General features: G+C 42.8%; 1 protein-coding gene across 1 annotated transcript in view; it reads right to left on the reverse strand.

Annotated features, from left to right (window-relative positions):
• The window catches only part of SFRP4 (secreted frizzled related protein 4), an 80,233-nt gene that overhangs the window by 24,362 nt on the left and 29,377 nt on the right, over positions 1-26,494 (reverse strand). Inside the window, exons 2-4 of the mRNA XM_040432409.1 lie at positions 5,679-5,759; positions 3,935-4,000; positions 640-838 (exon numbers count right to left, since the gene is read on the reverse strand). Of these exons, the coding sequence (XP_040288343.1) occupies positions 640-838; positions 3,935-4,000; positions 5,679-5,759 (346 nt within the window). The remainder of the gene's footprint in view (positions 1-639; positions 839-3,934; positions 4,001-5,678; positions 5,760-26,494) is intronic.

A 26,494-nucleotide genomic window follows, 5' to 3' on the forward strand; every position in this document is an offset into this window, starting at 1 on the left:
CTGATTATATTGTCCTCTCCCTCTACCTCGGCCCCTGCCTCTCCAGTTACCTCGACGCCTAGAGTATTGGTATTGTTGGGACTGATGGTACTCCAAATCTGAGCTTTCGGCCTCAGATGCCGAACCCTCACTGGCGGAGGCTTTCTCGGTAGACTGCGCTACTAGGTACGCTGTCTTATTCCTAAAATCCGACAAATCCTTGATAAATTGTCGGTGTTTACGTTCCACTAAGTTGGACTTGAACCTCTCTACATTAGTTTGTAGCTCAACTCTGGGTGGTCTCTGAATCCCAGTGCTGTTTCCACCTGGGTGTTCAGTAATCTCCCAATCGTCTCCAAGTTTACCCGCTCCTGGTCCAACAACAATCGCATAAGCCGTAAGGAGCTCTCAATTATTTCACTTTCCCACTTGGTCAGAAACTCTGGGGTGCAAATGCGTGGTGCGGGTTTTAAAAAAATGAAAACCCATTATTATGGATAGTGTATTTTTGGTTTAACCATTTACTGTAGGAGCAGGACACCAACAATCTAAAATAAACATTATAATGGACCTTTACATACTACCTCAGAGCAATGGAATATTTTCTGTTCTAAAGGCTTTTGTGCAAGACTTTTTTGATAATATAGCAACATTTCTCACCTTGAACGCCACTGGTAGCACATGATAAGTACATCCTGGTTAGGAAGTAACTCTGGACACCGACAAGATGAGTTTGTAATAAGAGGAACTTGGGATCGAGGAATAGATGTTGAAGATTTCAATGTATCTTTCACCTCCACCACTGTAGTTATTTCATTACAATTGCTTCTAGTGACACTTTTTACTTTTGCATGGATTACTAGAAAACAACAATATACATTTAAAAATGTTGTGTATTTTGTTATAGCAGAGCACCACTCCAAGCCTAGCACCACACAGGGTATAATTAACGTGAAACCAGCTCTAGAGATCAGTCAGTGTCAGAGTTGTCAGTCTCCCAATGATCAGTAAGGTATGACTTATCCTAGTGATATGCACACCCCAATCCATGCAGTTTTCAGGTCTCCCTGTGCAGTGCCCGGGTTTGGGGGTGGCCCCAACGCTATGCTGGGTCCCCCAGACGCCGTTGTGGTGTCACCTTGTGTTGCTGCTCTCTGGAAGGGATGGTAAGGCGTCGTGCGCTGCAATAGGAAATATGTTCAGAGAATCAGAGTCTGCAGTAAACCAGTGTGCTTCTTTACTGGAGGAATCCTGGTGCAAAACAATACAGGTGAAAGCATAGGGCTGGCTTCTCCAGTCTCCTCCCTGGGAGAAAAAGAGTTTGATGCTGTGGAAAGACCTGAGCTAGCTGTCCCTCTCTCTCTCTCAGAAGGCTGGTACCCTGGCCAAAGGCTGATGATCCAAGGTCTGTGGCCGAGTATCCCTGTCTCAGGATCTTCTTCTGGTCACTCAATAGTCTGGCAGAGTCTCCCCTTGCTATCACTGTTCCCTAACTGCAGAACACTAGGGGCTCTGACTGCTCTCCTTATACACAGTTTCTGGCTGAACTGGAACCTTCTAGTGGGAGGGGTGGAGTGGAGAAACTCAGCACAAACAGTTACAATGTTACAACTTCTGTCTATATCTTAGGCCTCATGCACACGACCGTTGTGTGCATCCGCGGCCGTTGTTTCGTTTTTGCGTTTTTTTCCGCGGACCTATTGACTTTCAATGGGTCCGTGGAAAAATCTGAAAATGCACCGTTTGGCATCCGCGTCCGTGATCCGTGTTTCCAGTCCGTGAAAAAAATATGACCTGTCCTATTTTTTTCACGGACAACGGTTCACAGCCTCAATCAAGTCAATGGGTCCGTGAAAAATCACGGATGCACACAAGATTGTCATCCGTGTCCGTAATCCGTGTCTGTGATCCGTGTCCGTTTTTCCTATCATTTTCAATGCAAACTTGACTTAGTTTTTTTTATCACTTTTCATGTCCGTGCATCCTCCAAAAATCAAGGAAGACCCACAGACGAAAAAACGGTCACGGATCACGGAACAACGGAAATCCGATTTGCGGACCGCAAAAAAAAAACGTCCGTGTGCATGAAGCCTAACTTGCATTACAGTCCAAAAGTCCCAAAAGTCTCTCGGTATTCATTAACCCTTTCCACAGTGCTGTGCAAATACAGTGCAATGAGCAAGATATAGGTGGCAACAAACATATAAAATGCAGCTACACAATATTAAATAGTATAAATCAGTTCAAGTTAACCCTTTAAAGTGAAATAAAGTTAGGAGTTAATGACTTTGCATAGGGGAAACAGGGGCAAATGTCCAGACTTAAAAGTATCCCTGCTCCAGGGCACTATACCTGAGTCAACATTCGGCTTGACATGGGTCACGTGGCCGCTGCAGCCAAAGATTGGCTGCAATAGTGACTTGACTTCCAAGTATCACATGACCCAGTGACATGATGCATGGGAGACACAGTGGCCACGTGACCCCAAAAAAACCAGATGTTGACGCAGGGAGACCTGAAACCTGCAGCTGGGCCAGAATCCAGAGGCAGGGATCTGATAAGTATTATTCCCTCCACAGGTCTGTCCATGCTGGACGGTCTGCTCAAGGGGCCCCCAATGTGAACAACCCATTTAATTGCTTAAAGGGAACCTGTCACCAAGTAAATGCAGTTTGACCTGCAGGCAGCGTGTTACAGAACAGGAGAAGATGAGCAGATTTATAGGAAACAAATTTTTGGCAGTTTTATAGGAAATAATTCAGCAAAACAGCTATTTCTATATGTACATTCATGCCCATTCTGCTCTTAGAAGTCATGTGGGCTCTCTGTCTTTGTGACTGACAACTACCTTTGTACAAAAATAGTTGTTTTGCTGAATCTTCTCATATAAAACTATATTTCAATATGCTCAGCTCTTCCTGCTCTAAAACATGCCGGTAGGTTAGACTGCACATTTTCATGGTGACAGGTTGCTTTTAAAGGGGTTTTATAATACTTAGATGTCGATGACCTATGCTCAGGATATGTCTTCAGTATGAGATAGGTGGGGGTCCGACACACTGCAGCCCTATCGGCCAGCTGTTTTGGGCAGTTACCAGTGCCAGAAACTATATAGTAGACGGAATCTAACTGCCTTCCACAGTCCACAACCGGCCCCCTACATCTTCAGTCCTCTAAGGCCTTCTTCTCGATTTTCCTCTTGTCTGCTACTCTTGTCATCATCTCCAATATATTTTACCTTTTTTATTGTTTATTCATATTATGCATTTAAACCTCTCTACATTTCATAAGTACAACGCCCTTGAGGTGTATGGCACAAAAAAAATTATAAATTCATATTGGTGGATATACCCTTTTAAAGGGGTTTTATAGGTTTTGAAAAATGTCAAAATCAATGTAAAAATTTTGTTTTATTTAACGGGTTACAGACCGCCCTGTTTAAGCAATTGAGCAGCTGAATGTTGGGTCCCCTACTGGAAAAGACAGCGGATGACTCAAAACAGAAGGCAGAGGTGGTTTTGCTTCTGTCTTCTCTGTTGTCTCCTATAGAGAGTTCAGTGGGTGATGTGTATAGAATAGAGGCAGTGGTGTTGCCTCTATTCATCCCGTTCATCATGAGACTGGTCACAATTGCCAGGATGCTAATTCTAGGAGAATGCTGCTGGGTCTGATTAGACCTGGGCAGATTTCCCCTGTGGCTGCTGTGCTCATGCAATTTGATATAAAACCTTTAGTAGTCCCCTTTAGTGCACACCTGTATAACCTACGAGTGCTAACATACAGACTCATTGGGACTTGGTGTATATGGAGAAATTCTCAATATATGGGGAGTCTGATGAAACATTTTCTTCTGTTTAATAACGTCTCCTACAAACGGAGATGCATGACATACAGCCATGTACATAAGCCCTAATCTTTGTTTTGCCGCTATAAGCACAGTCTTGCTATCACTTACCATAGCTGTAATTTTTTGCCAAGTACATATTGAGACTTGGTTTGATTGTTTTACATTTGCAGCGATCTGAAAAAAAAAAGAAAGAAAATTCTTACAATTGCAAAATTACAAATGTATCACCAGTATACAAATTAAAGGGGTTTTCTCACCTCAGACAATGGGGGCATATCGCTAGGATATGCCCCCATTGTCTTATAGGTGCGGGTCCCACCGCTGGGACCCACACCTATATCGAGAACGGAGCCCTGAAAGTGAAGGAGGGCGCACTGCGCATGCGCAGCAGCCCTCTATTCATTTATATCGGGTCGCCGAAAGTAGCACTGGCTCGGCTATTGCCGTCTGCCCCATAGAAATAAATCGGAGCATGGGCCGCGCATGTGCGGCACGCTCGCATTTACTTCTATGGGAGAGGTGGGGATTAGGGCTTGGTGGTGGACGGACCCCGAGAAATCTGGGGTCCTCCAGCCACAGCTCTCCCCGCTTCGTTCTCGATATAGGTGTGGGTCCCACCTATCAGACAATGGGGGCATATCCTAGCGATATGCCCTCATTGTCTAAGATGGGAATACCCCATTAAGAAAAAACTGTGGAGGAAGCTAAAAAGACTCTACTAGGTTAATATTTTCTGTAAAAATGTAGAATAGTTCTGTCCATTTCCTTCAAGAGAGAAGATCACCTGGTGGTATTACGCTAATAAAGGCACAAAATTACTGTAGTTTTTTTGTATTAAATCTATTGGTTGTCCCTCATGGATTCTATTCGTACTCAGAGCACAGAATCAGTTTGTATGACCCCAGAAAAGTGGATAAAATTGGGGTGCCTCATGAAACGAGAATGATGCTGCATACTTGTAAACACTCAGATTACGTATATCAAGAGCATGCCACTGTTTTCAACAGATTGGTAACACATTTGAAAAAACTACAACTAACTTTCTACACCATCCAGACTTTTATATACCTTAGCAAATCATACTCCTTGGTTCATAGGGGTTGTCCAGCCTTTATTAAGTGAGGGCCTATCCTCACTTGCTATACTGATCACCAGGATCGAACGGCCCGCACCCGCGCTGATCAGCGGTTTGGATGTAGCTCTATTGCCAGAAGTTGGTTCCCTTTTAGCTTTTGTATCACCAAGGAAACAATGATGCTACAGAAGTTCTTTCTACATATTAATAACATATTTCAAGAATCCCAAATAATTTTCCATCATGATCTGTGATATAATCAAGTATTCTAGGATAACCCCAACAAGCTGATTATTAAAATGTTATTTTTGAATCATTCATTCACTGTACACGACAGGGACATCCTATGTATAAGTCGGTCTTTTCACCATTCTTACCTGTTTTTATCAATTTGTCTATGCATCCAGTTACTTGATACTAATGTTTTTTTGCATTTTTTTTACATAATTATTAGGTTTTATATTTGCACTGTTCACATTACAGATTTGTGTAATATACTATTATTCCTCTTGACCCTTGAACTTTTACCCTTTCTCCTTTTTCAATGTGTTATGCATCAGATGAAAACAGTGGTACACACTTCAAAGAAACATCTTGGTATCCAGCATGATTCCTGTTCCATGATACATCTGTGACTCATCTAATTTTTTGGGGTTCACCCATATTGATTTTTTTTTTCAAAACTGGCAGGTGACAGATGACAAAATAGTTCTGCAAGTCCTCAAGAGAACAAGCAATTCTACAGTATCAGTTATCATAAGAAAATACAGACATTACCCATGTTTAAACTTTTGCAATGATTCAGTCTTGGTCTTTCTGGGATTATGACATCTTGTGTAAACTCCGTCCACTTTATATCTAAAAAGAACAAGACAGGATTTGCCAATGAAAATAACTGCAATGTGCCAAACACACCAGGAGAAACTTGAGTCTTTAAATACACCTCTTGAACCGGATAAGACAGTCTCCTCCACATCTGCAGTAAAAATGCTTTTAGTAGCATTAAATAAACCTGTGCTTTTTGATGGCGCTATTACATTATTGTTTTGATAACAAGTTTTTTTCTTTTAATAAAGTTTCATAACTATAGAAATGATTCCATTACTTGGAAGTTTCTAATGTGATGGGTCTGAGATGGCCAAACCAAACAAAAAATAACCGGTGAACCAAACAAATTCCCTTTTCACTAGTCCAGTTATTTAAACAGGTGCTGAAGTAATTTCCGCTCATTACCTCTCATTATCACACACTTGCAGATTTACAGAAGGTTAAGTGACTTGACTTGCGCAACTGAAATTCTATGCATATGAAGCTATCTGTATTCTTTTGGGGTTTATATTGTGCAAAAATTGAAGAAAATAAAATAATACTGCTTTTGGCAATCACCTGTCTGATACTTGTTTAATAGTGACATTATGCAATGGGGGAGATTTACTAAGCTAAGCATGCCAGAATTCTGGCTTAAATCACCCCACAAAAAACTGGTCTGCATGCCTTGTGCCAATTTTATTATGTGTTTTGGATAGTTTTGGACCCCATCTGCAAGAAAGCATGGCTTAGCGTAAAAGGGATGTGGCTTGATGAGATGTGGCGTGGTTTAAGTTGCGCCATGTGCATCAAAACGTTAATACAAATTAAGCCAACCAGGTGGTCAGGGGCATAGGTATAGGGGACTCAGTGTCCCTAAGCCAGGGGGGCACACAGGGCCCCTCTTGCTAGTGGCACACCTTCAATTATGTATTGCTGTTATGCTTGAGCTTCGGATCTGAAGTCAATTCATTCCAAAACTTTGTTTTTAATGCTGTTTCCGTACAGCATTAAAATGTATTGTACCAAAGCCCACTTTGGATTCCTATTTTAAAATAGGAATACCGTACTAATTTGCCAAAGTCTTGCGCAACTTCGGGAGATATGAAGTTGGCCTACACGGAGCTAATACATTTTAATGTTGTATGAAAACAGCATTAAAAACTACGTTTTTGAATGAATCGACTTCGGATCTATGATCCGAAGCTTGATTTGCTCAAGCCTAATTGCTGTCCTCAAGAAGGTGATAGTTAGGTGATGTGGCGGGGCAAAGGAATGATGTTTCCCTGCCCCATCTTTCCCTCTGATAGGCTTCAGGAGTGCCGTGTGCAGTGTACAGCTCAGGAAAAAAGCTGCATGGAGCTATATGGAGGTAAGTATTTGAGTTTATTTTTTTTTATAGGGCATCTACTGGGGGCGCTGTGAGAACATTGGCTCTACTGGGAGCACAAAGAGGGAGCATATTTTGTACTGGCACACAGAATGGGGCATATTTGGTACTGGCACACATTTTAAGGGGGCATTTCTTGCACTGGCATGCATTGTAAGGGGGTATATTTTGCTCTGGCATGCATTATAAGGGGGCATTTTTTTTTTGCAGTGACACACATTACAAGGGGGTGATTGCTGTACTAGCACACACTATAAAGGGGTATTTGTTGTACTGGTGCACATTGTAAGGAAGTATTTTTTTGCACTGGCATACATTATAAGGGTATTTTTTGCACTGGTGCACATTATAAGGGGTGCACCGGCGCATGTTGTACTAAAGTATTTTTTGTACTGGCACACGTTATAAGGGGGTATTTTTGGTATTGGCACATATTTTAAGGGGGCATTTTTTTTCTACTGGCACACATTATAAAGAGAATTACTGTATTACTACTGGGGCACTATGGGGAACATGATTAATGGTATGGGCACTATGGGAAATTATTACTTCTGGGGCACAATGGGGGACATTTTTACTACTAGGGGCACTATTAACATTTTGTGCACTCGAAGTTGACGAAGTGGAATTCGATTCGAATTTCAGGAAAAATTTGATTCGCACCGAAGTTAAATTTACTCATGCTTTGTGGTAACGAATCGCTTTTTTTCCTAAAATGGCTGCTGCACATGTTAGGACATGGAGCAAAGAACTCTGGGAACGAGGGATCATCCACAATGCCATGCATGCAGCCAATCAGCAGCCAGCCAGCCCCTGTGATGTCACAGCCATATAAATAGCCTCAGCCATCTTGGATGCTGCCATTTTCCAGTGTACTTAGTGCAGTGGGAGATGTGAAAGGCGCTAGGAACAATGCTAGGAAACACTTTATTGTGCTGAAAAATGGATTTAGACGTTCAGGAAAAGATTATTCAAGCTGTAGGGAAAGTATAGGGAGGAGAACAGGGTTCAGTAGGGGAGTGTACAGCCTGGGTAATAGGAGCGATTCTATTACACCTTGCTGCAATGATTGGGAATCCAAATTGCTGTTATACTAATGCTTTTAGGTTTGCACTATATGATAGCTCAGTAGTTCCAGCAAACCTTGCTTGTTATTGGAGTGCAAGTGCTGTGTGATACAGCCATTTACGGGATATATTAATAGGAACTATACATACGTCTTATTAGCCGTTTTGTGGTGAACGTGCATTTCTTTATAGACATTTTTGTGGTGTATTAACCCCTTAAGGACCGGGCCATTTTTCACCTTCAGGACCAGACTGATTTTTGCAAATGTGACATGTGTCACTTTATGTGGTGATAACTTTAAAACGCTTTTACTTATCCAAGCCATTCTGAGACTGTTTTCTCATCACATATTGTACTTCATGACAGTGGTAAATTTGAATCAAAATATTTTCTTTTTATTTATAAAAAAATACCAAATTTACCACAAGTTTAGAAAAATTTGCAACTTTCCAAATTTCAATTTCTCTGCTTTTAAAACAGATAATGATACCTCATATAATAGTTATTACTTTACATTTCCCATATGTCTACTTCATTTTATTTTATTTTTTGGGGACGTTAGAAGGCTTAGAAGTTAAAAAGCAAATCTTGAAATTTTTCCGAAAATTTTCAAAACCCACTTTTATGACCAGTTCTGGTCTGAAGTTACTTTGTGAGGCTTACATAATAGAAACCACCCAAAAATGACCCCATTTTAGAAACTACACCCCTCAAGGTATTAAAAACTGATTTTACAAATGTTGTTAACCCTTTAGGTGTTCCACAAGAATTAATTGAAAATGGATATGAAATTTCCGAATTTCACTTTTTTTGGCAGATTTTCTATTTTAATCATTTTTTCCCGCTAACAAAGCAAGGATTAACAGCCAAACTAAACTGAATATTTATTGCCCTGATTCTTTAGTTTACAAAAACACCCCATATGTGGTCATAAACTGCTGTATGGCCAGGGTGCAGAAGGAAAGGAACACCATATGGTTTTTGGAAGGCAGATTTTGATGAACTGTTTTTTTGAAGCCATGTCCCATTTGAAGCTCCCCTGATGCACCCCTAGAGTAGAAACTCCAGAAAAGTGACCCCATTTTAGAAACTACACCCCTCAAGGTATTAAAAAACTGATTTTACAAACGTTGTTAACCCTTTAGGTGTTCCAAAAGAATTAATTGAATATGGATATAGAATTTCACTTTTTTTGGCAGATTTTCCATTTTAATAATTTTTTTCCGCTAACAAAGCAAGGATTAACAGCCAAACTAAATTCAATATTTATTGTCCTGATTCTGTAGTTTACAGGAACACCCCATATGTGGTTGTAAACTGCTGTATGACCACACGGCAGGGCGCAGAAGGAATGGAACGCCATATGGTTTTTGGAGGGCAGATTTCACAGGGAAAATTTTTAACTTGCCATGTCACATTTGAAGACGCCCTGATGCACCCCTAGAGTAGAAACCCCAAAAAAGTGACCCCATTTTGGAAACTATGGGATAAGGTGGCAGTTTTGTTGGTACTATTTTAGGGTAGAGATGATTTTTGGTTGTTCTGCATTACACTTTTTGTGAGGCAAGATAACATTTATTTATTTACATTTATTATTTACAACGTTCATCTGACAGGTTAGATCAGGAGCTATTTTTATGGAGCAGGTTGTTAAAGGGAACCTGTCACCAGTTTTATGGTGTCCTAACTAAGGGCATAAATATAGTGACTGATTCTCCTAGCAAAATGCTGGGTCACTTTCTTTAATTGACCCAGGCAATCTGCCAACATCTTGTATTGAAAAGCTCCAGCTCATAATGATGAGTCCTGAATATTCATGAGCTCCTGACTCTTCCCGCCTACCTGCTGCTAATTTACAGTTTTTTTCTATATAAATCAGCAGCAGGTGAGCTGGGGAGTGGCTATATCTCTGAATTAAAAAAACGCTGGACTCACTGACATCGAGCTGGACTCAAATCAACTCATTAGCATGCGGCATGCGGCATCTTTGTGTGTATATTATGAGATAACCATCTGTCACACCAGTAAGTGAATACATCTAAGGCACTTTTTAGTAGTTAATGATTGTATATAATTAGTTAGATTATAATCAAATATCCACATGACAGGTTCCCTTTAGGACACGACAAAACTGAATTTTTGGGTTGTTGTTTCAGTTTTACATAATAAAGCATTTTTGAAAAAAAAATTTTTTTAGTGTCTCCATATTCTGAAAGACATAGATTTATTTAATTTTTTAGGCGACTGTCTTATGTAGGGGCTCATTTTTTTCAGTTTGAGATGACAGTTTGATTGGTACTATTTTAGGGTGCATATGATTTTTTTTATCGCTTGCTATTACACTTTTTGTGATGTAAAATGACAAAAAAATGTTTTTTAATGTTTTTTTAAAGTGTTCACCTGAGCGGTTATGTCATGTGATATTTTAATAGAGCAGGTCATTACGGATGTGGCGATACCTAATATGTATACTTTTTTTAATTTATTTAGGTTTTATACACAATTTTTTTTGAAACAAAAATAAATAAATCATGTTTTAGTGTCTCCATAGTCCTATGTACCGTAGTGGCTAATTTTTTACGGGATGAGGTGACGGTTAGATTCGTAATTTTTTGGGGGGCATATGCCTTTTTGATCACTTGGTGTTGCACTTTTAGTGATGTAAGGTGATAAAAATTGCTTTTTTATGGTGTCTATCGGACAGGGTGGATCATGTGATATATTTATAGATCCGGTTACGGATGCGACGATACCTAATATGTGTGTTTTTGTTTTTTTTTCTATTTTTTGTATTATAAAATCAGGGGAAAGGGGCATTTTTTCTTTTTTAACTTGAAACTTTTTTTTTTTTATTGAAAACATATTTTTTTACTTTTAAATTTTTTTTGTATTTCTGTTCCACTCTGGAACTTCAACTTTTGGGGGTCTGATCCCCTCTGCAATGCATTACAATATATCTGTATTGCAATGCATTGCCTGTTAGTCGATTACAAAGAGTAATACACTAACAGGTTGCCTAGGAGACCCAGTCTGAGGGTGGATCTCTTGGGAACCCGTAGAAGGCAGGTCCCCATGCCATGAAAGGCATTGGGCAGCCTCTGCATGGCATCGGGCTGCCTTGTCACACATCGGGTCCCCGCCACAGCAGCGTCACACAGGAACCTGATGCGCTCCTTCACCTGCCGCACCATAAAGTGGCCTGAGAGTGGCCTGAGAGAACCGTGGTGCTAATGTAGTGGTCCAGCCTGCCGCAGCAACAGCTGCATCACCCAGTGGCCCGCACCCTTTTTCCGCAAGTCAAGGCTCCACCACCTCAGCCGAAGGGAGCTGTCTATCCTTCCCATCATCTACTGGTCCTGATGCTCCTGCTCCTCGTCCCCCTACTCCTCATCAGTCATTTTGTCAGCAATCGATCACCAAAGCGATTGCCAAAAGACAACATTATGCTTCCACTCATCCAACAGCGCAAAAGCTGAACGTGCTCCTGGCCAAGTTGCTGGTGCTGAAGTCCCTTCCTTTCCAAGTGGTGGACACTGTAGCTTTCAGAGAACTGATGGATTGTGCCGAGCAGAGATGGAAAGTCCCAAGCTATAATTTCTTTGCAAAAAAGGCAGTACCAGCCCTGCACACCTATGTTGAACAGAAAGTGGGCCAGTCCTTGAGCCTGTCGGTGTCCGCCACAGTGCATGGTAGCCCAGACGTGTGGAGCTGTAACTACGATCAAGGACAATATATGCCATTTACGGCCCACTGGGTAAATGTGGTTCCTGCCCAGCCACACCAACAACTTGGTCACGTGACGTCGCTGCTGCCTCCATGTTCTCAAACCGCTGGTCCTGCTACAATGTCCGCCTCTGCCTCCTCATCCTCCACCGTGTCCTCAGCCTCTGATGCAGGGACAATTCACAGTGCTCCTCCAGCATACCACATGTGCAGGGCACGGCGGTGCCATGCTGTTCTGCACCTAGTTTGCCTGGGCAAACAAAGTCACACAGGGGAGGAACTGCTACGCGTCATTCATCAAGAAATTGAATCCTGGATTTCTCCTCGACAACAACGGAAGCATGGTCACCGACAATGGGAAAAACATGGTGTCAGCGCTGCGTCAAGGAGGTCATGACGCACGCATTCAATCTGATTGTAAAGAGGTTCCTGAAGTCTTTCACCTATCTGCAAGACATCTAGAAAATGACCAGGAAACTGTGCATGCACTTCAGCCACTCTTACACTGCAAAGCACACACTCCTTGAGCTGCAAAAGCAGAATGGCGTTCCCCAACATCGGCTGATATGCGACGTTTCCACCCTTTGGAACTCCACCCTCCATATGTTGGACCGACTATATGAACAGAGAAAGGCCATAAACAATTTCTTGATGATACAAGCGGACAGAGGTTCTCCCCTGTGTAACTTCCATGTTAGCCAGTAGCAGCTCATTCGTGACACCTGCCCTTTGAGGAGGCTACCTTATTTGTCAGTCGCTAGGACTACGAGATGATCAACGTCATTCTACTGCTTCATGTCCTGGAGCAGATGCTGCTAAATCTGTCTGGCCAGGAGACATGGCGACTACATCTCATGGCCACATGAGCCCTGAGGGGGCTGAACAAGAGGAGGAGGACATTGGAGCACAAGCAATGCGTAGAGAAATGGGTGGTTTTTCTACACAGATACAAATAGCCCGATGCATGCTCAGTTGCTTGCGCAGTGACAGCCGAATTGTCATCAGATAACTACTGGCTCTCCACCATGTTAGTCCTTTGCTACCTTTTTTCCACCTGATGAGAGGGAGGACAAACTGAACGAGACATTCTATGTAGTCAGTTGGCTGCTGCCTATGTGCGCCATCGCCCATCCTCATTCAGGTCTGACTGGGGGGGGCCCTCTGCAATCACGTTACACTGCCATGGCTGGGGAAACAGAAGCAGGAAAAGCTCCATCAGCAGCAACTTAAGTCTAGAGTCGCTGATGAGCAGTTTTCTTCACCCGCCCAGTAAAGAAATTACTCACCAGCAGCAGTAGGTAGACATGGAGTAGAACCTGAACCAGCAGGTTGTTGCATACTTAGACTGCACCCTGCCACCACACATTCAAGATCCCCTGGACTACTGGGCAGCCAAACTCGATTTGTGGCCGCAACTGGCCGAGTTTGCCCTGGACAAGCTTTCCTGTCCCACCAGCACTGTGGCATCAGAGCGGGTGTTTAATGCGGCAAGGGCCATAGTTACCCCAAGGAAAACACGCCTGTCCACCCAAAATGTGGAGAAACTGACCTTTTTGAAGATGAATCAGGTTTGGAGCAGCCAAGATTTCCACACACCAGTGCCTGATGCATCAGACTAGATCATCCATGGTGCCACACATAAACTTTGTCAAAAGAGACCTGTTTCTTCTGGCTACCTACTTCAGCTGATGCTGCCACCCGCCTGATGCCACACACCTGCTGCTCCTACTGACACCCACCATCTTTAGCTGGTACTGGTATTGCCCCCACCTCCCCACTCTGTGGTCTCCTCATGCTGCTGCCACCTCACCACTCTGTGGTCATCTCATGCTGCTGCCACCTGAACACTATGTTACTGGGCCACTCTGTGGTCTCCTCATGCTGCTGCCACCTCACCACTATGTCACTGGGCCACTCTGTGGTCTCCTCATGCTGATGCTACCTAAACACTCTGTCATTGGGCCACTCTGTGGTCTCCTCATGCTGCTGCCACCTCACCAAAATGTCTGTGGGCCACTTTGTTATCTCCTCATGCTGCTGCCAACTCAACACTCTGTCACTGGGCCACTCTGTGGTCTCCTCGTGCTGCTGCTACCTAAACACTCTGTCACTGGTCCACTCTGTGGTCTCCTCATGCTGCTGCCACCTCACCAAAATGTCTGTGGGCCACTTTGTTATCTCCTCATGCTGCTGCCACCTCGCCACTATGTCACTGGGCCACTCTGTGGTCTCCTCATGCTGCTGCCACCTCCACACTTTGTCACTGGGCCACTCTGTGGTCTCCTCATCCTGCTGCTACCTCAACAATCTGTCATTGGGCCACCCTGTGGTCTCCTCATGATGCTGCCACCTCAAAACTATGTCAGTGTTTCACTCTATGGTCTCCTCATGCTGCTGCTACCTCCCAATTCTGTCACTGGGCCACTCTGTGGTCTCCTCATGCTGTCGCCACCTCACCACTACAGGGAGTGCAGAATTTTTAGGCAAATGAGTATTTTGACCACATCATCCTCTTTATGCATGTTGTCTTACTCCAAGCTGTATAGGCTCGAAAGCCTACTACCAATTAAGCATATTAGGTGATGTGCATCTCTGTAATGAGAAGGGGTGTGGTCTAATGACATCAACACCCTATATTAGGTGTGCATAATTATTAGGCAACTTCCTTTCCTTTGGCAAAATGGGTCAAAAGAAGGACTTGACAGGCTCAGAAAAATCAAAAATAGTGAGATATCTTGCAGAGGGATGCAGCACTCTTAAAATTGCAAAGCTTCTGAAGCGTGATCATCGAACAATCAAGCGTTTCATTCAAAATAGTCAACAGGGTCGAAAGAAGCGCGTGGAAAAACCAAGGCGCAAAATAACTGCCCATGAACTGAGAAAAGTCAAGCGTGCAGCTGCCAAGATGCCACTTGCCACCAGTTTGGCCATATTTCAGAGCTGCAACATCACTGGAGTGCCCAAAAGCACAAGGTGTGCAATACTCAGAGACATGGCCAAGGTAAGAAAGGCTGAAAGACGACCACCACTGAACAAGACACACAAGCTGAAACGTCAAGACTGGGCCAAGAAATATCTCAAGACTGATTTTTCTAAGGTTTTATGGACTGATGAAATGAGAGTGAGTCTTGATGGGCCAGATGGATGGGCCCGTGGCTGGATTGGTAAAGGGCAGAGAGCTCCAGTCCGACTCAGACGCCAGCAAGGTGGAGGTGGAGTACTGGTTTGGGCTGGTATCATCAAAGATGAGCTTGTGGGGCCTTTTCGGGTTGAGGATGGAGTCAAGCTCAACTCCCAGTCCTACTGCCAGTTTCTGGAAGACACCTTCTTCAAGCAGTGGTACAGGAAGAAGTCTGCATCCTTCAAGAAAAACATGATTTTCATGCAGGACAATGCTCCATCACATGCGTCCAAGTACTCCACAGCGTGGCTGGCAAGAAAGGGTATAAAAGAAGAAAATCTAATGACATGGCCTCCTTGTTTACCTGCTCTGAACCCCATTGAGAACCTGTGGTCCATCATCAAATGTGAGATTTACAAGGAGGGAAAACAGTACACCTCTCTGAACAGTGTCTGGGAGGCTGTGGTTGCTGCTGCACGCAATGTTGATGGTGAACTGATCAAAACACTGACAGAATCCATGGATGGCAGGCTTTTGAGTGTCCTTACAAAGAAAGGTGGCTATATTGGTCACTGATTTGTTTTTGTTTTGTTTTTGAATGTCAGAAATGTATATTTGTGAATGTTGAGATGTTATATTGGTTTCACTGGTAAAAATAAATAATTGAAATGGGTATATATTTGTTTTTTGTTAAGTTGCCTAATAATTATGCACAGTAATAGTCACCTGCACACACAGATATCCCCCTAAAATAGCTAAAACTAAAAACAAACTAAAAACTACTTCCAAAAATATTCAGCTTTGATATTAATGAGTTTTTTGGGTTCATTGAGAACATGGTTGTTGTTCAATAATAAAATGAATCCTCAAAAATACAACTTGCCTAATAATTCTGCACTCCCTGTATGTCATTGGGCCACTCTGTGGACTTCTCATACTGTTCCCACCCTTCCCATTCCATGAATGGGCCACTATTTGCTTTTTTGGCCTGGGTGATATCACCATTAATTTAAGCCGTCTTCTGATATGTCGGAAGGAAGGAAAAATGAGACACACAATGGATCCTGTATATGTAGCAGGCAGTAAGGCCTGTATGACATGGTCCCTATTTTGCATCAGAATTGGCTTATGATTTGGTAGCCAAAAGCAGGAGTGGGTACAAAACACAAAAAAGACGTGCAAATATTCCATTCAAGTGTCATCTCTCTCTTTTTTTGGCCTTAGCAATACTGATGGACTACTGACCATGTGAAGACCGAAGCTCAACAGTCAGGATACGTTTTTTTGGGGTCAGACGAATCAGAGGAAGCGCAAAATAATCTTGTGACGTCAACACAAACTTTTTTGAAAATTCGGCGAACCAAACGAATCAAATTTTTGAGAAATTCGCTCATCTCTAATTGCTACTGTTGGGAGTTTTGGGAGCAGTGCTACTAGTAAGGGGCACCCTGGCACAGGATCATCTTAGCACAATTATTTTTGTGGAACTTTATGTTTACACTATTAGGGACACTATTTACTGGCCGCTATTATTTATTTTTATTATTGAGGGGGGGCACTAGTATTTTCAGAGGGATTGTTTCTGCAATATCGTACTGTGAAGCACAGTGGACACAGTATTGGTGGTGGTAGGATGGGGTTTCAAAAGCTGGGAAGTAGGAAACTAAGATGTCTGAGATGTCAAACTTTGCAGAGACAAGAGATGAAGTGTTCTGGTCTGAATAGAGAAGATGAGGAAAGAGAACATCTACATCTGAGATGTCACTGGATGTAAGAGGTATGTGGTGCTGTATTACCCTGTATGTTTTGTAGCGCTGTATGTAATGTTTTCCAAGTATGTCTTTAACAGTAGGGCTGGAGGGAAGGGCTTAGGTAGAGAATTTGGCATGGGGGAGGCACCGTTTAAATTTTTTGCATCAGGCAGCAGAAAGGCTAGGGACACCCCTGCCCCTTGCCAGAAAGCACTGAGGGAAGGGATGCCCAACTGAACTGTTGCACCTAGGCCCATGAGACTTTAGCTACACCCGTGCAGGTGATATATAGCTAAAGATGGGACAAATTCATCATCCAACAGGAGTCACTCTCTAACCAATACACAGGTTTAGTAAATCTGCCCCCATTACTTAGACATCTCCAATTTTGGAAAAATGAAACTGAGGCACAGCTTTACTGCGTAGATAAGGTTCAATGTTCCAGTTAGCCCAAATATACCCAGAAACTGTATATGACTGAAAAACATGATAACTAAAATACACACATAGTTAAAAGGGAGTGAATAACTCCATGAAAATACTGTATGGTGCTACCACACTAATAAATACTCGAGAGATAATGTGACCAAAATAAAGGGCTGTATCGAAGGTTAAACCCACATAATCCCAGGAAATGAGAAGGTAAGGGGAAATATATCAAATAAAAGCAATATGCATGTAAAGAAATAAATTATACAGACCAGTAGGGAGCACCAAACAATCCCGACAAATATTTCACTTTGCTTTCTCAAGGGGACCCCTTTCCCAATTCCATATATAAAAAATAAACCTCATAAAAAATAAACAAAATTGGTATTGCTGTGTTTGAAAATGTTCAGACTATTAGTCCCTTCAGGACACAGATTGTTTTCACCCGACAGACCAAGCCAAATATTGCTAATCTGACGTGTCAGTTTATGTGATAAATAACTTTGGAATGCGTATACTTATCCAACAAATCCTGAGACTGTTTTCTTGAGACACATTGTACTTCATGCCAGCAGTAAATTTAGGTTGATATGTTTCATCTTTATTTGTAAAATAAAAAGGCAAATTTGGAAACATCAATTTTCTAAATTTGAATTTCTCTGCTTATTACACAGATGGTCATACCTCATAAAATAGTAATACCTTAACATTCACCACTTTTTTTTGGTATCATTTTGTAAATGTCACTTTATGTTTTTAGGACGTTAGAAGTCTTACAATTTTAGTAGCAAATTTACAAGAAAATTTCCAAAACCAACTTTTTTAAGGTCCAATTCAGTTATGAAGGGACTTTGAGGAAACCACCCAAAAGTGACCAAATTTTAGAAACTACACCCCACATTATATAAAAAATTATTTTATAAATTTTGTTAACACTTTAGGTGTTCCACAAGAATTAAAGGAATTTTAAACAGCAGACACCTGGGGCTAATGAATATGGTCAATGATAGACATTTAGGCTAGGTCTACACAATGACTTTTTATAATGATAGTCTATGGTGTTGCACTGGTACATGCGACATGCTGCGACTGCGACGCGACAGTCGCAAAAATCCCATTCGAGATGGATTATTCTGCGACTGTCGCACTGCAGTCGCAGCATGTCGCATAGTGACACCATAGACTATCATTATAAAAATTGATGCGCAACATTGGTGCGAGAAAATGATGCACGACAAATGTTGTAGTGTAGTTGTACCCTATCTGTCGCTCGACTTATTGTCGTGCGACACATGTCGTCGTGTAGACCTAGCCTTAATTCCTCAGTTGCCAAGGTCAAATGTAACCACAAGATCTCGGGGCGCAAAACACCAGAAGCGGATGCTCACGTGCGTGCATCGGCTCCCAATTGCTGGCATCGGGGGAGACAGATTGTGTGTGTGGCAGCCTCTTTCCTCCTGAATGATCCAAGGCTGTTGCACATATGTTCGTTCGACACAGAAACATACTGTTAGTTTCATAGACACCAATGCTAATGCATTGGACTCTATGAGAGAAGCAATCTGATTGCTTGTTCAAGTTCCCTATGGGAACTATAAAAAAAAGTGTAAAAAAAAGATATTTTTAAAATATAAGAAATATATATATATATATCTAAAAATTAAAACCACTCACAATTTCCCCAAAATAAAAATAAACAATAAAAAAATAAACATCATTGGACCAAACTATTAAAATTTAATCTATAAATATAAATAAAATATACATTTATCCCATATGGCAAACAGAAAAAATAGTCAAAATGGCAATTCACCTTGAATAAGAAGTCATCAAACAGTCATATACGACTTACGGTTCCGGCGTTGCCATGTCAGAACGCAAAGGGAAGAGCTCCTCCGCGGCACTGATCTAACGAGTGACTTTAACGTGAGCCTGCATAGCATTCTCTTCCCCGATACATCGGGGGATCCCACTTACTGCACATGGAGCGATACTTACTTCCCAGTGGCCAGAAATTGGTGGGATCCCAGTGCCCGGCTTCCCCCTTCGCCTCACAGCCTACCAATATGGCGGCGACATCACCCCTCCTGCTCCAGGACGACGGCTCTCAAGATCCGGAACCTTTTAACGGGGACCCAGATGCGCTGGATTACAATCGATTAGCCATTGAAGTGGCACTACGCATAACCCCGGACATTAAAAACACCCTTAGAAGGTTGAGTGTGACTCTAACTCGCCTGCAGCCATGCAGGGCGAAATCTTCGCAGACCAAGATATATATATTTGTCTTAAGCTAGTTCATGGGGGTATTTAAGAGGTTATTTGTTTGTGTATTCAGTGTGAAGTTATGGGGGTTATGATATGCGAATATGTTTCAGTGCCTGCAGGTTAGAGCTATCTCTGGCAGAAAAAAGAGAAGTCTCCACCGGGAAGAGTATACTTACCATTCTTACTTCCACATATGGTGTAGCACTAGTCTCTAACTCAGCTACTACATAAGTATATATTTGTTGATTATTGTTCTTCCCTCCCTTTCTCCTTTTTCCCTACTTCCCATACTTTCCTGACCCTCTCATCGCGCTCCATTGGACACTACTAAGACAGAACAGTGATGCATATACTTTCCTGGAACGTGAAAGGGCTTCGCTCCCCATCGAAGAGCTCTAAAATTCTACGCCACTTGAAACGCCTCCGTCCTGAGATTGTTCTCATCCAGGAGACTCATCTAGTCAAAGAGGATTTTCTCCAAATGCAGAAGTTCTGGGTTGGTAGTGTCTATGGATCTCCGGCGGTAGGCCGCAAAGCTGGAGTGATGAACTTACTCCACAAAAACTTTCCAGGGGTAGTTCTTTCTGAGACATATGACGAGGGCGGCAGATGGCTTAGATTAACCCTAGAATTTGAAGGTGCAAAGTATAGCATACATAACATATATGCACCTAATGGGGAAAATAAAACCTTCTTCACCAGCTTAGAAAACAGGTTACTATCAGATGAAATCCCCAACAAGATTGTAGGAGGAGATTTAAATACAGTTGTTTTGACCCATGAGTTAATCCACGCCCCACTGATAAGGTTTTACAACCCCTCATGTCCTCTTCTGGTATTACAGACATATGGAGATCTCTTCACCCAGATGATAGAGAATACACACATTTTTCTCATGTGCACCAGTCATGGTCTCTCATTGATTATCTGCTGCCTAGCACAAACATGGAGGGCAGAGTGACCAGTGCAGAGATCCATGATTTGGTGATCTCAGATCACTCACCCGTATCTATTTACTTGCAGAATGCACATCCCAAGGGAACGGATTTTATTTGGCGCTTTCCTTCCTTCTTGGCCAAGGAGGATAACTTTCGGGATATCTTAAAAGGTTGGTGGTTGGAGTTTCAAGATGACAATCCCCCACATGCATCAGATGTCTCTACTAATTGGGAAGCGGCAAAAGCGGTTTTGAGGGGTAAGATAATAGGGTATATCAGTAACCTGCGCAAAACAATATCTAAACAACATTTGGCGGTCAGTAAGTCCCTAAGAGAAGCTTATACAACATTTCTAAAATCAGCTTCCTTAGCAGATAAAGATAATTGGATTAGGGCCAGAAGTGACTATGAATTATGGGTGGACAGGAGAGAGGCAATGTATAGGTCGGCTTTCCAAACAGACCTCTTCTGTTTTGGCAATAAGTCAGGACACATGTTAGCCAAATTAGCCAGAGGTAGATTCACCCCTACGAACATCATGTCCTTATGAGATGCCAAGGGAACGACACATACAAATCCCAAGGCTATCAATAGACTCTTGGGAGAATGTTATGCTGGCCTATACAGTGACTCTCCAAGGGGGGCTGAAGCAGGTAGAACCTTTCTGTCATCCATTAACATGCCATCCCTAGATGCAGCTCAACAGGATAGCCTGAACTCAAAAATCACGGAGGGGGGAATTCTAGCCACCATCAAATCACTGCACAACGGCAAAGCCCCGGGCCCAGCCGGGTACTCAGGGAAGTTCTACAAAGTGCTGCAAGCCCAAATTTCCCCCACTTTAACCACATATTTTAATCACCGTCTCCAATCTGGTGACTTCCCGAGACACTTCAAAATAGCCCACATAAAACTTATATTAAAGCCCCACAAAGATCCATCTGATCCTAGTTCTTATCGGCCCATATCTTTAATCAATCAAGATCACAAATCTTAACAAAGGTATTGGCGGATAGGTTGGGGGCCTTGATGCCTGATTTGGTGGGACCTTCCCAGGTAGGCTTTATCAAAGGTAGATCCGCAGTAGCAAACATCAGAAAGGTGCTAGCTACCCTGGATTGGGTCCGACACCATGCTCACCCAGGAGAGTCCCCCATTTTGCTAGCTCTAGATGCGGAGAAAGCTTTCGATTTGGTGAAATGGGATTGGCTGGAGGTGGTTTTGGACAAGTTCCAGATTACTGGCTTTTTCTGCACCTTTTTAAAAGGCTTGTATACAGACCCATTAGCTAGAGTGCATACGGGAGGTTTTCTTTCCCCCACCTTCTCACTATACAAGGGCACGAGACAAGGGTGCCCCCAGCTCCGCTACTCTTGGACCTAGCCCTAGAGCCCTTAGCATGACTCCTGGAGGGGTCAGATGTTTATTCTGGCATTAAAATTGGCAGAAAAGAAGTAAAATTGGCCTTGTACGCAGATGATCTGCTATTGTTTATGTCAAATCCAGCCCAACACTTACACCCCTAATGGATTTAATGCAGACCTTTGGGTCTCTTTCAGGGTACCAAATCAACTCCTCCAAAAGTGAAATTCTTGAACTACAAGCGAGGAATCCCCCTCAATTATGGCAGACTAACGGGTTCGCCTCTATTTCGGTTAAACAAAATATAACATATTTAAGGCTGAAGATAGGCAAACTTCCGAGCTCCCTGTATCATCTAAATTGCCTGCCTCTTATCAATAACATAGTGGCGGACTTGAATATATAGTATTCATGGGACGATGTCACCTGATCAAAATGATGGGCTTTTCCAAGCTACTTTACCCTCTTCAAACCCTCCCAATTTTTTAGAAACACTCAGATGTGAACATACTTAAGAAAGCCTTCACAAAATTCATATGGGTTGGGAAACGACCCCGAATCTCCCTACATAAACTGATGCTGTGGAAGCCTGAAGGGGGAATACAATTCCCAAACATTAGGGGCTATAATATTATCTGACTTATGAGACATATCTTAGACTGGCTACATGGGACAGACTACTTCTCCAATAGAGACTTAGAACAGAATTTAGTAGCTCCGTGGGGCCTGGTGTCATGCCTCCACTCCAATTTAGCTACTCTACCTTCGGGAATAAAAAACCCGATACTAATAAGATACACGGTAGTTGCATGGAAAGTGGCCAGGAAAGCATTTGGGCTCCCTTTCTCGACATCCAAATGGATGCCACTATGGGATCATCCGGAGTTCCCTCAGGGCAGACACAACAAATTTTTGGAAACATTGAAAATGAAAGGGATCATTAGGGTGGAGCATCTGATGCATGTGGAGGAAAGGAGATGGTTGTCTACCGGAGAATTGAAGGAAAGATTCCAACTACCAAATTCCCAATTTTTACATATCATGCAAGTATTGAGATTTTGCGGATCTAGGATTCCTGACCTCTCTAAAGAAACTGTTAAACATAATTTTGATGACATAAACCCTAACTCCATAACAGAGGCTTTTGCCCACTTCTATCAAAATCTTTATAATCTCCCACAGTCTACCCAAGCTAGCTCTTCCTTGGATTCAGTCATGAGTACTTACCTGTCTGCTTCAGGGTTACCTAAACTACCGAGTGAGGCCCTTGAGGGTTTGAGTAGCCCGATTACTACTGAAGAGATAGGTGTAGCCCTAAAGTCAATGCAACCTAGTAAGGCTCCGGGTCCGGATGGACTTCCGGCCTCATACTATAAGAGATTCCTCCCCCTTCTTCAGACACCTCTTACTAATGCCCTGAATAGTGTGAGCTCAGGTACTCCCCTCCCTAGGGATATGTTGCACGCTCACATTACAGTGATCCATAAGGAAGGTAAGGACCCGACCGCCTGCGCTAGTTACCGCCCTATTTCTCTGCTTAATGTGGACATTAAGCTATTTGCTAAAATTTTGGCTACACGCTTGTCCCCTTTCCTATCTGATCTCATCCATACGGATCAAGTTGGATTTGTCCCTTCAAGGGAGGCGAGAGACAATACCACGAAAGTATTGAACTTGATTCATCATGCCAAATTACAACGCTCCCCCCTCTGTCTCCTATCTACTGACGCCGAAAAGGCGTTTGACAGGGTGGGTTGGCCCTGGTTATATGCAGTACTTAGCCATGTGGGTATCGAGGGTCCTCTGTTATCTTTGATACGCTCTCTCTACTCCTCCCCCTCGGCATCCACAAAGGTGAATGGAGTGCTCTCGCCTCCCTTTGAAATAAGGAATGGCACTCGCCAAGGGTGCCCCCTATCACCCTTAATTTTTATCCTCAGTTTAGAGCCTCTTCTGAGATCAATTAGGAAAAACCCAGACATCTCTGGCCTGGTAGTGGGTAATCAGGAATTTAAAATAGCAGCCTACGCAGATGATCTGATGTTTGCGATTACAAATCCCAGGATCACTTTTCCCAACCTTATTGAGGAATTTCAGAAGTTCCATACCTTGTCCAATCTGAAAATTAACCTACAAAAATCCGAGGCTCTTAATATATCCATTCCAAACTCCCTAGATTGAGCAGGATCAGGGTGGATCTTAAGAGATGGTCCAAAGGCCTATATACTTGGTTTGGCAGATGCGCTATATTCAAAATGAATGTCCTCCAACGCCTGTTATACTTATTCCAAACCCTCCCTATCCACATACCAGCTAGTTTTTTCAATTCTGCTCATCGTGACCTTTTCAAGTTTATTTGGGCGGGTAAACATCCAAGAATTTCTACATCCTTGCTACATGTCCCGAAGGATAGGGGGGGTCTGGGGATACCGGACTTAAGGAAATATCATGCTGCCTCCATGTTTCAACGTGTGTTAGACTGGTGCAGTCACGTCCCTTTTAAACAATGGATTTCCATTGAGCAACTCTCTTCCCGTACCCCGTTGGCTTTACTACCGTGGGTTGATAGGAAGACTCCGACTGCAATCTCCTCACACCCTATCATAGGCCCTACTCTACTCCAATTTGGCAAATATCAACATATTCCTACAATCTCACCTACACCATCACCAATGTTCCCAATTTTGGGACACCCGGACTTCCCGGCGAGTATTTCGGGAGGTCCATTTGTGCAGTGGAGAAGGATTGGGAGGTGTCGTGCGCCTTTCTTCAGAACGGCTGGACGCTGGCTTACTCACGCTGAATTACTGGAGCAGTCTGAGCCTTGTACTCTCGGTCCTTGGAGAACCAGGCAACTGCATCACTTCCTCTCCTCCATTCCCTCTTCCCCGGATTTGGATAGAGCCCTCACTCCCTTTGAAAAAATGTGCATAGGCTCAGGTGTATATCGCCATTCTCTCTCAGAGTTATATAAATCTCTGGTAACACCTGACAAAGATTTCTACCCTCCTTACGTAAACAAGTGGACTCAGGATCTGCAAATGGATATCTCCTCCGACCAATTGCTTAAAATATTCCAATTAGCTCATAAATCGTCCATTGCCAGTAAGTATCAAGAGGCTAGTTACAAAACATTGTCTAGGTGGTACTATGTTCCGACCCGTCTCCAAAGAATGTTTCCAACAGCGTCCCCTCTGTGCTGGCTTCTCCATATTTTCTGGCAATTTGACAAAATTAGGCATTTTTGGGACTCAATTCATAGGGCTTTATCGTCCATCTTCCCTTTCACTATTCCAAATTCGCCAGGTTTTTTCTTATTGCTTCACTCGGATTTGCCCATGAGCTTACTCCGACGCTCCTGTTTGCATCATATGGTAATTGCGGCTAGGTCTTGCATTCCGATGAAGTGGAAATCCTTGGTCCCGCCATCCACTGAATTGTGGATTCAAAAAGTGTAAGAGATCCGGAGAATGGAGGAACTAACGGCATCCTTGAAGTGCAATAACAAAACTTTTGTCACGGCGTGGACCCCATGGTTCACCTTCCAAGATTCAACAGAGTATCAATCCTTGCTTACCTGAAGTGTCCATTGCGCTTAACCCTCCTATTAAGCCCTCACTAACTGGATTTGTCTCCCTCCCCTCTGTGTTTTTGTCTCTTCCCCTTGTCAGTCTTAGTAATGTTGTCAAGTCTCTTGATAAGAATATTGAGTGATCGGTCTTTATTAGAGAATAACTCATCTTTATGTCGGTCATGTCCTTTTTTTATTTTTGTTTTGCTCAGTCTATATCATGGTTTTCATATGCTATGTATACTCAGACTCTATTGTCAGATTATCAATATGTTACTCATGTCTGTATGCCGGACGGGTTTCGGCTATGCTATTTTGTGATATGTGATTTAACATGTTACAAGCTTTGTCTTATTCTTGAATCTTATAAATAAAGAATAAAAAAAAAATATTTTGATGACATAGTAGGGAACTCCCCACACGCGGTGTCACTCTCTGGCCTTTACAGAGCCATGTCAGGGGTCTTTACGAAGGCCTCTCCAGCTAAGCTTTTCCACACATGGGAAAAAATTACGGATGATGCGGACATCAGGGAGAAAATACTGGAGGGCTGGACCAAGGTTCGCTCCTGTGTCATCAATGAAGGTTGGTGGGAATCGTATTTTAGGATGATGCATAATGCGATATATGGCTTCAATTTCCCAGCCTCACCTAGTTTTCCAGATCGCATTACCCATTGTCCTAAATGCAGAGAATCCTATACGGATTTTTGGCATGGAATATGGACCTGTGTAAAGGTGACGGGATTCTGGAAAGACCTGATAGCTTATATTAGGAAACACTGGAAGGTGGACCTCCCTATAGAACCCCAGGTGCTGCCTTTCCACTATATTCACCTCCCAACGCCTCAATCTGTTCCCTTCTTCCTCCACTCGATCTTGTTGGTTGCGAAGAGGGTCCTGTTACAGCATTGGCTGTCTGACCTCATGCCTGGGATGCCGGACGTGATCTCACAACTAAAAGTGCTACTAAGACATGATCGATTGGAGGCGGAGAGGCACAAAGAGAGCTCAGCCACGAAGTTCTTCAAGAAATTGAACATTTTCCTCATTACTCACTTTAGTCCATCTGAGATCCAGGGGATGGTCAGTCCATTCCGCTACACCTCTTGGTACCTTACCTCCTCTTTGAAAGGCACTTTAGGTGCCCTTAAGTTGTAAAATCA

The sequence above is a fragment of the Bufo bufo genome, chromosome 5 (assembly GCF_905171765.1).
Source record: "Bufo bufo chromosome 5, aBufBuf1.1, whole genome shotgun sequence".
NCBI classification, from domain to species: domain Eukaryota; kingdom Metazoa; phylum Chordata; class Amphibia; order Anura; family Bufonidae; genus Bufo; species Bufo bufo.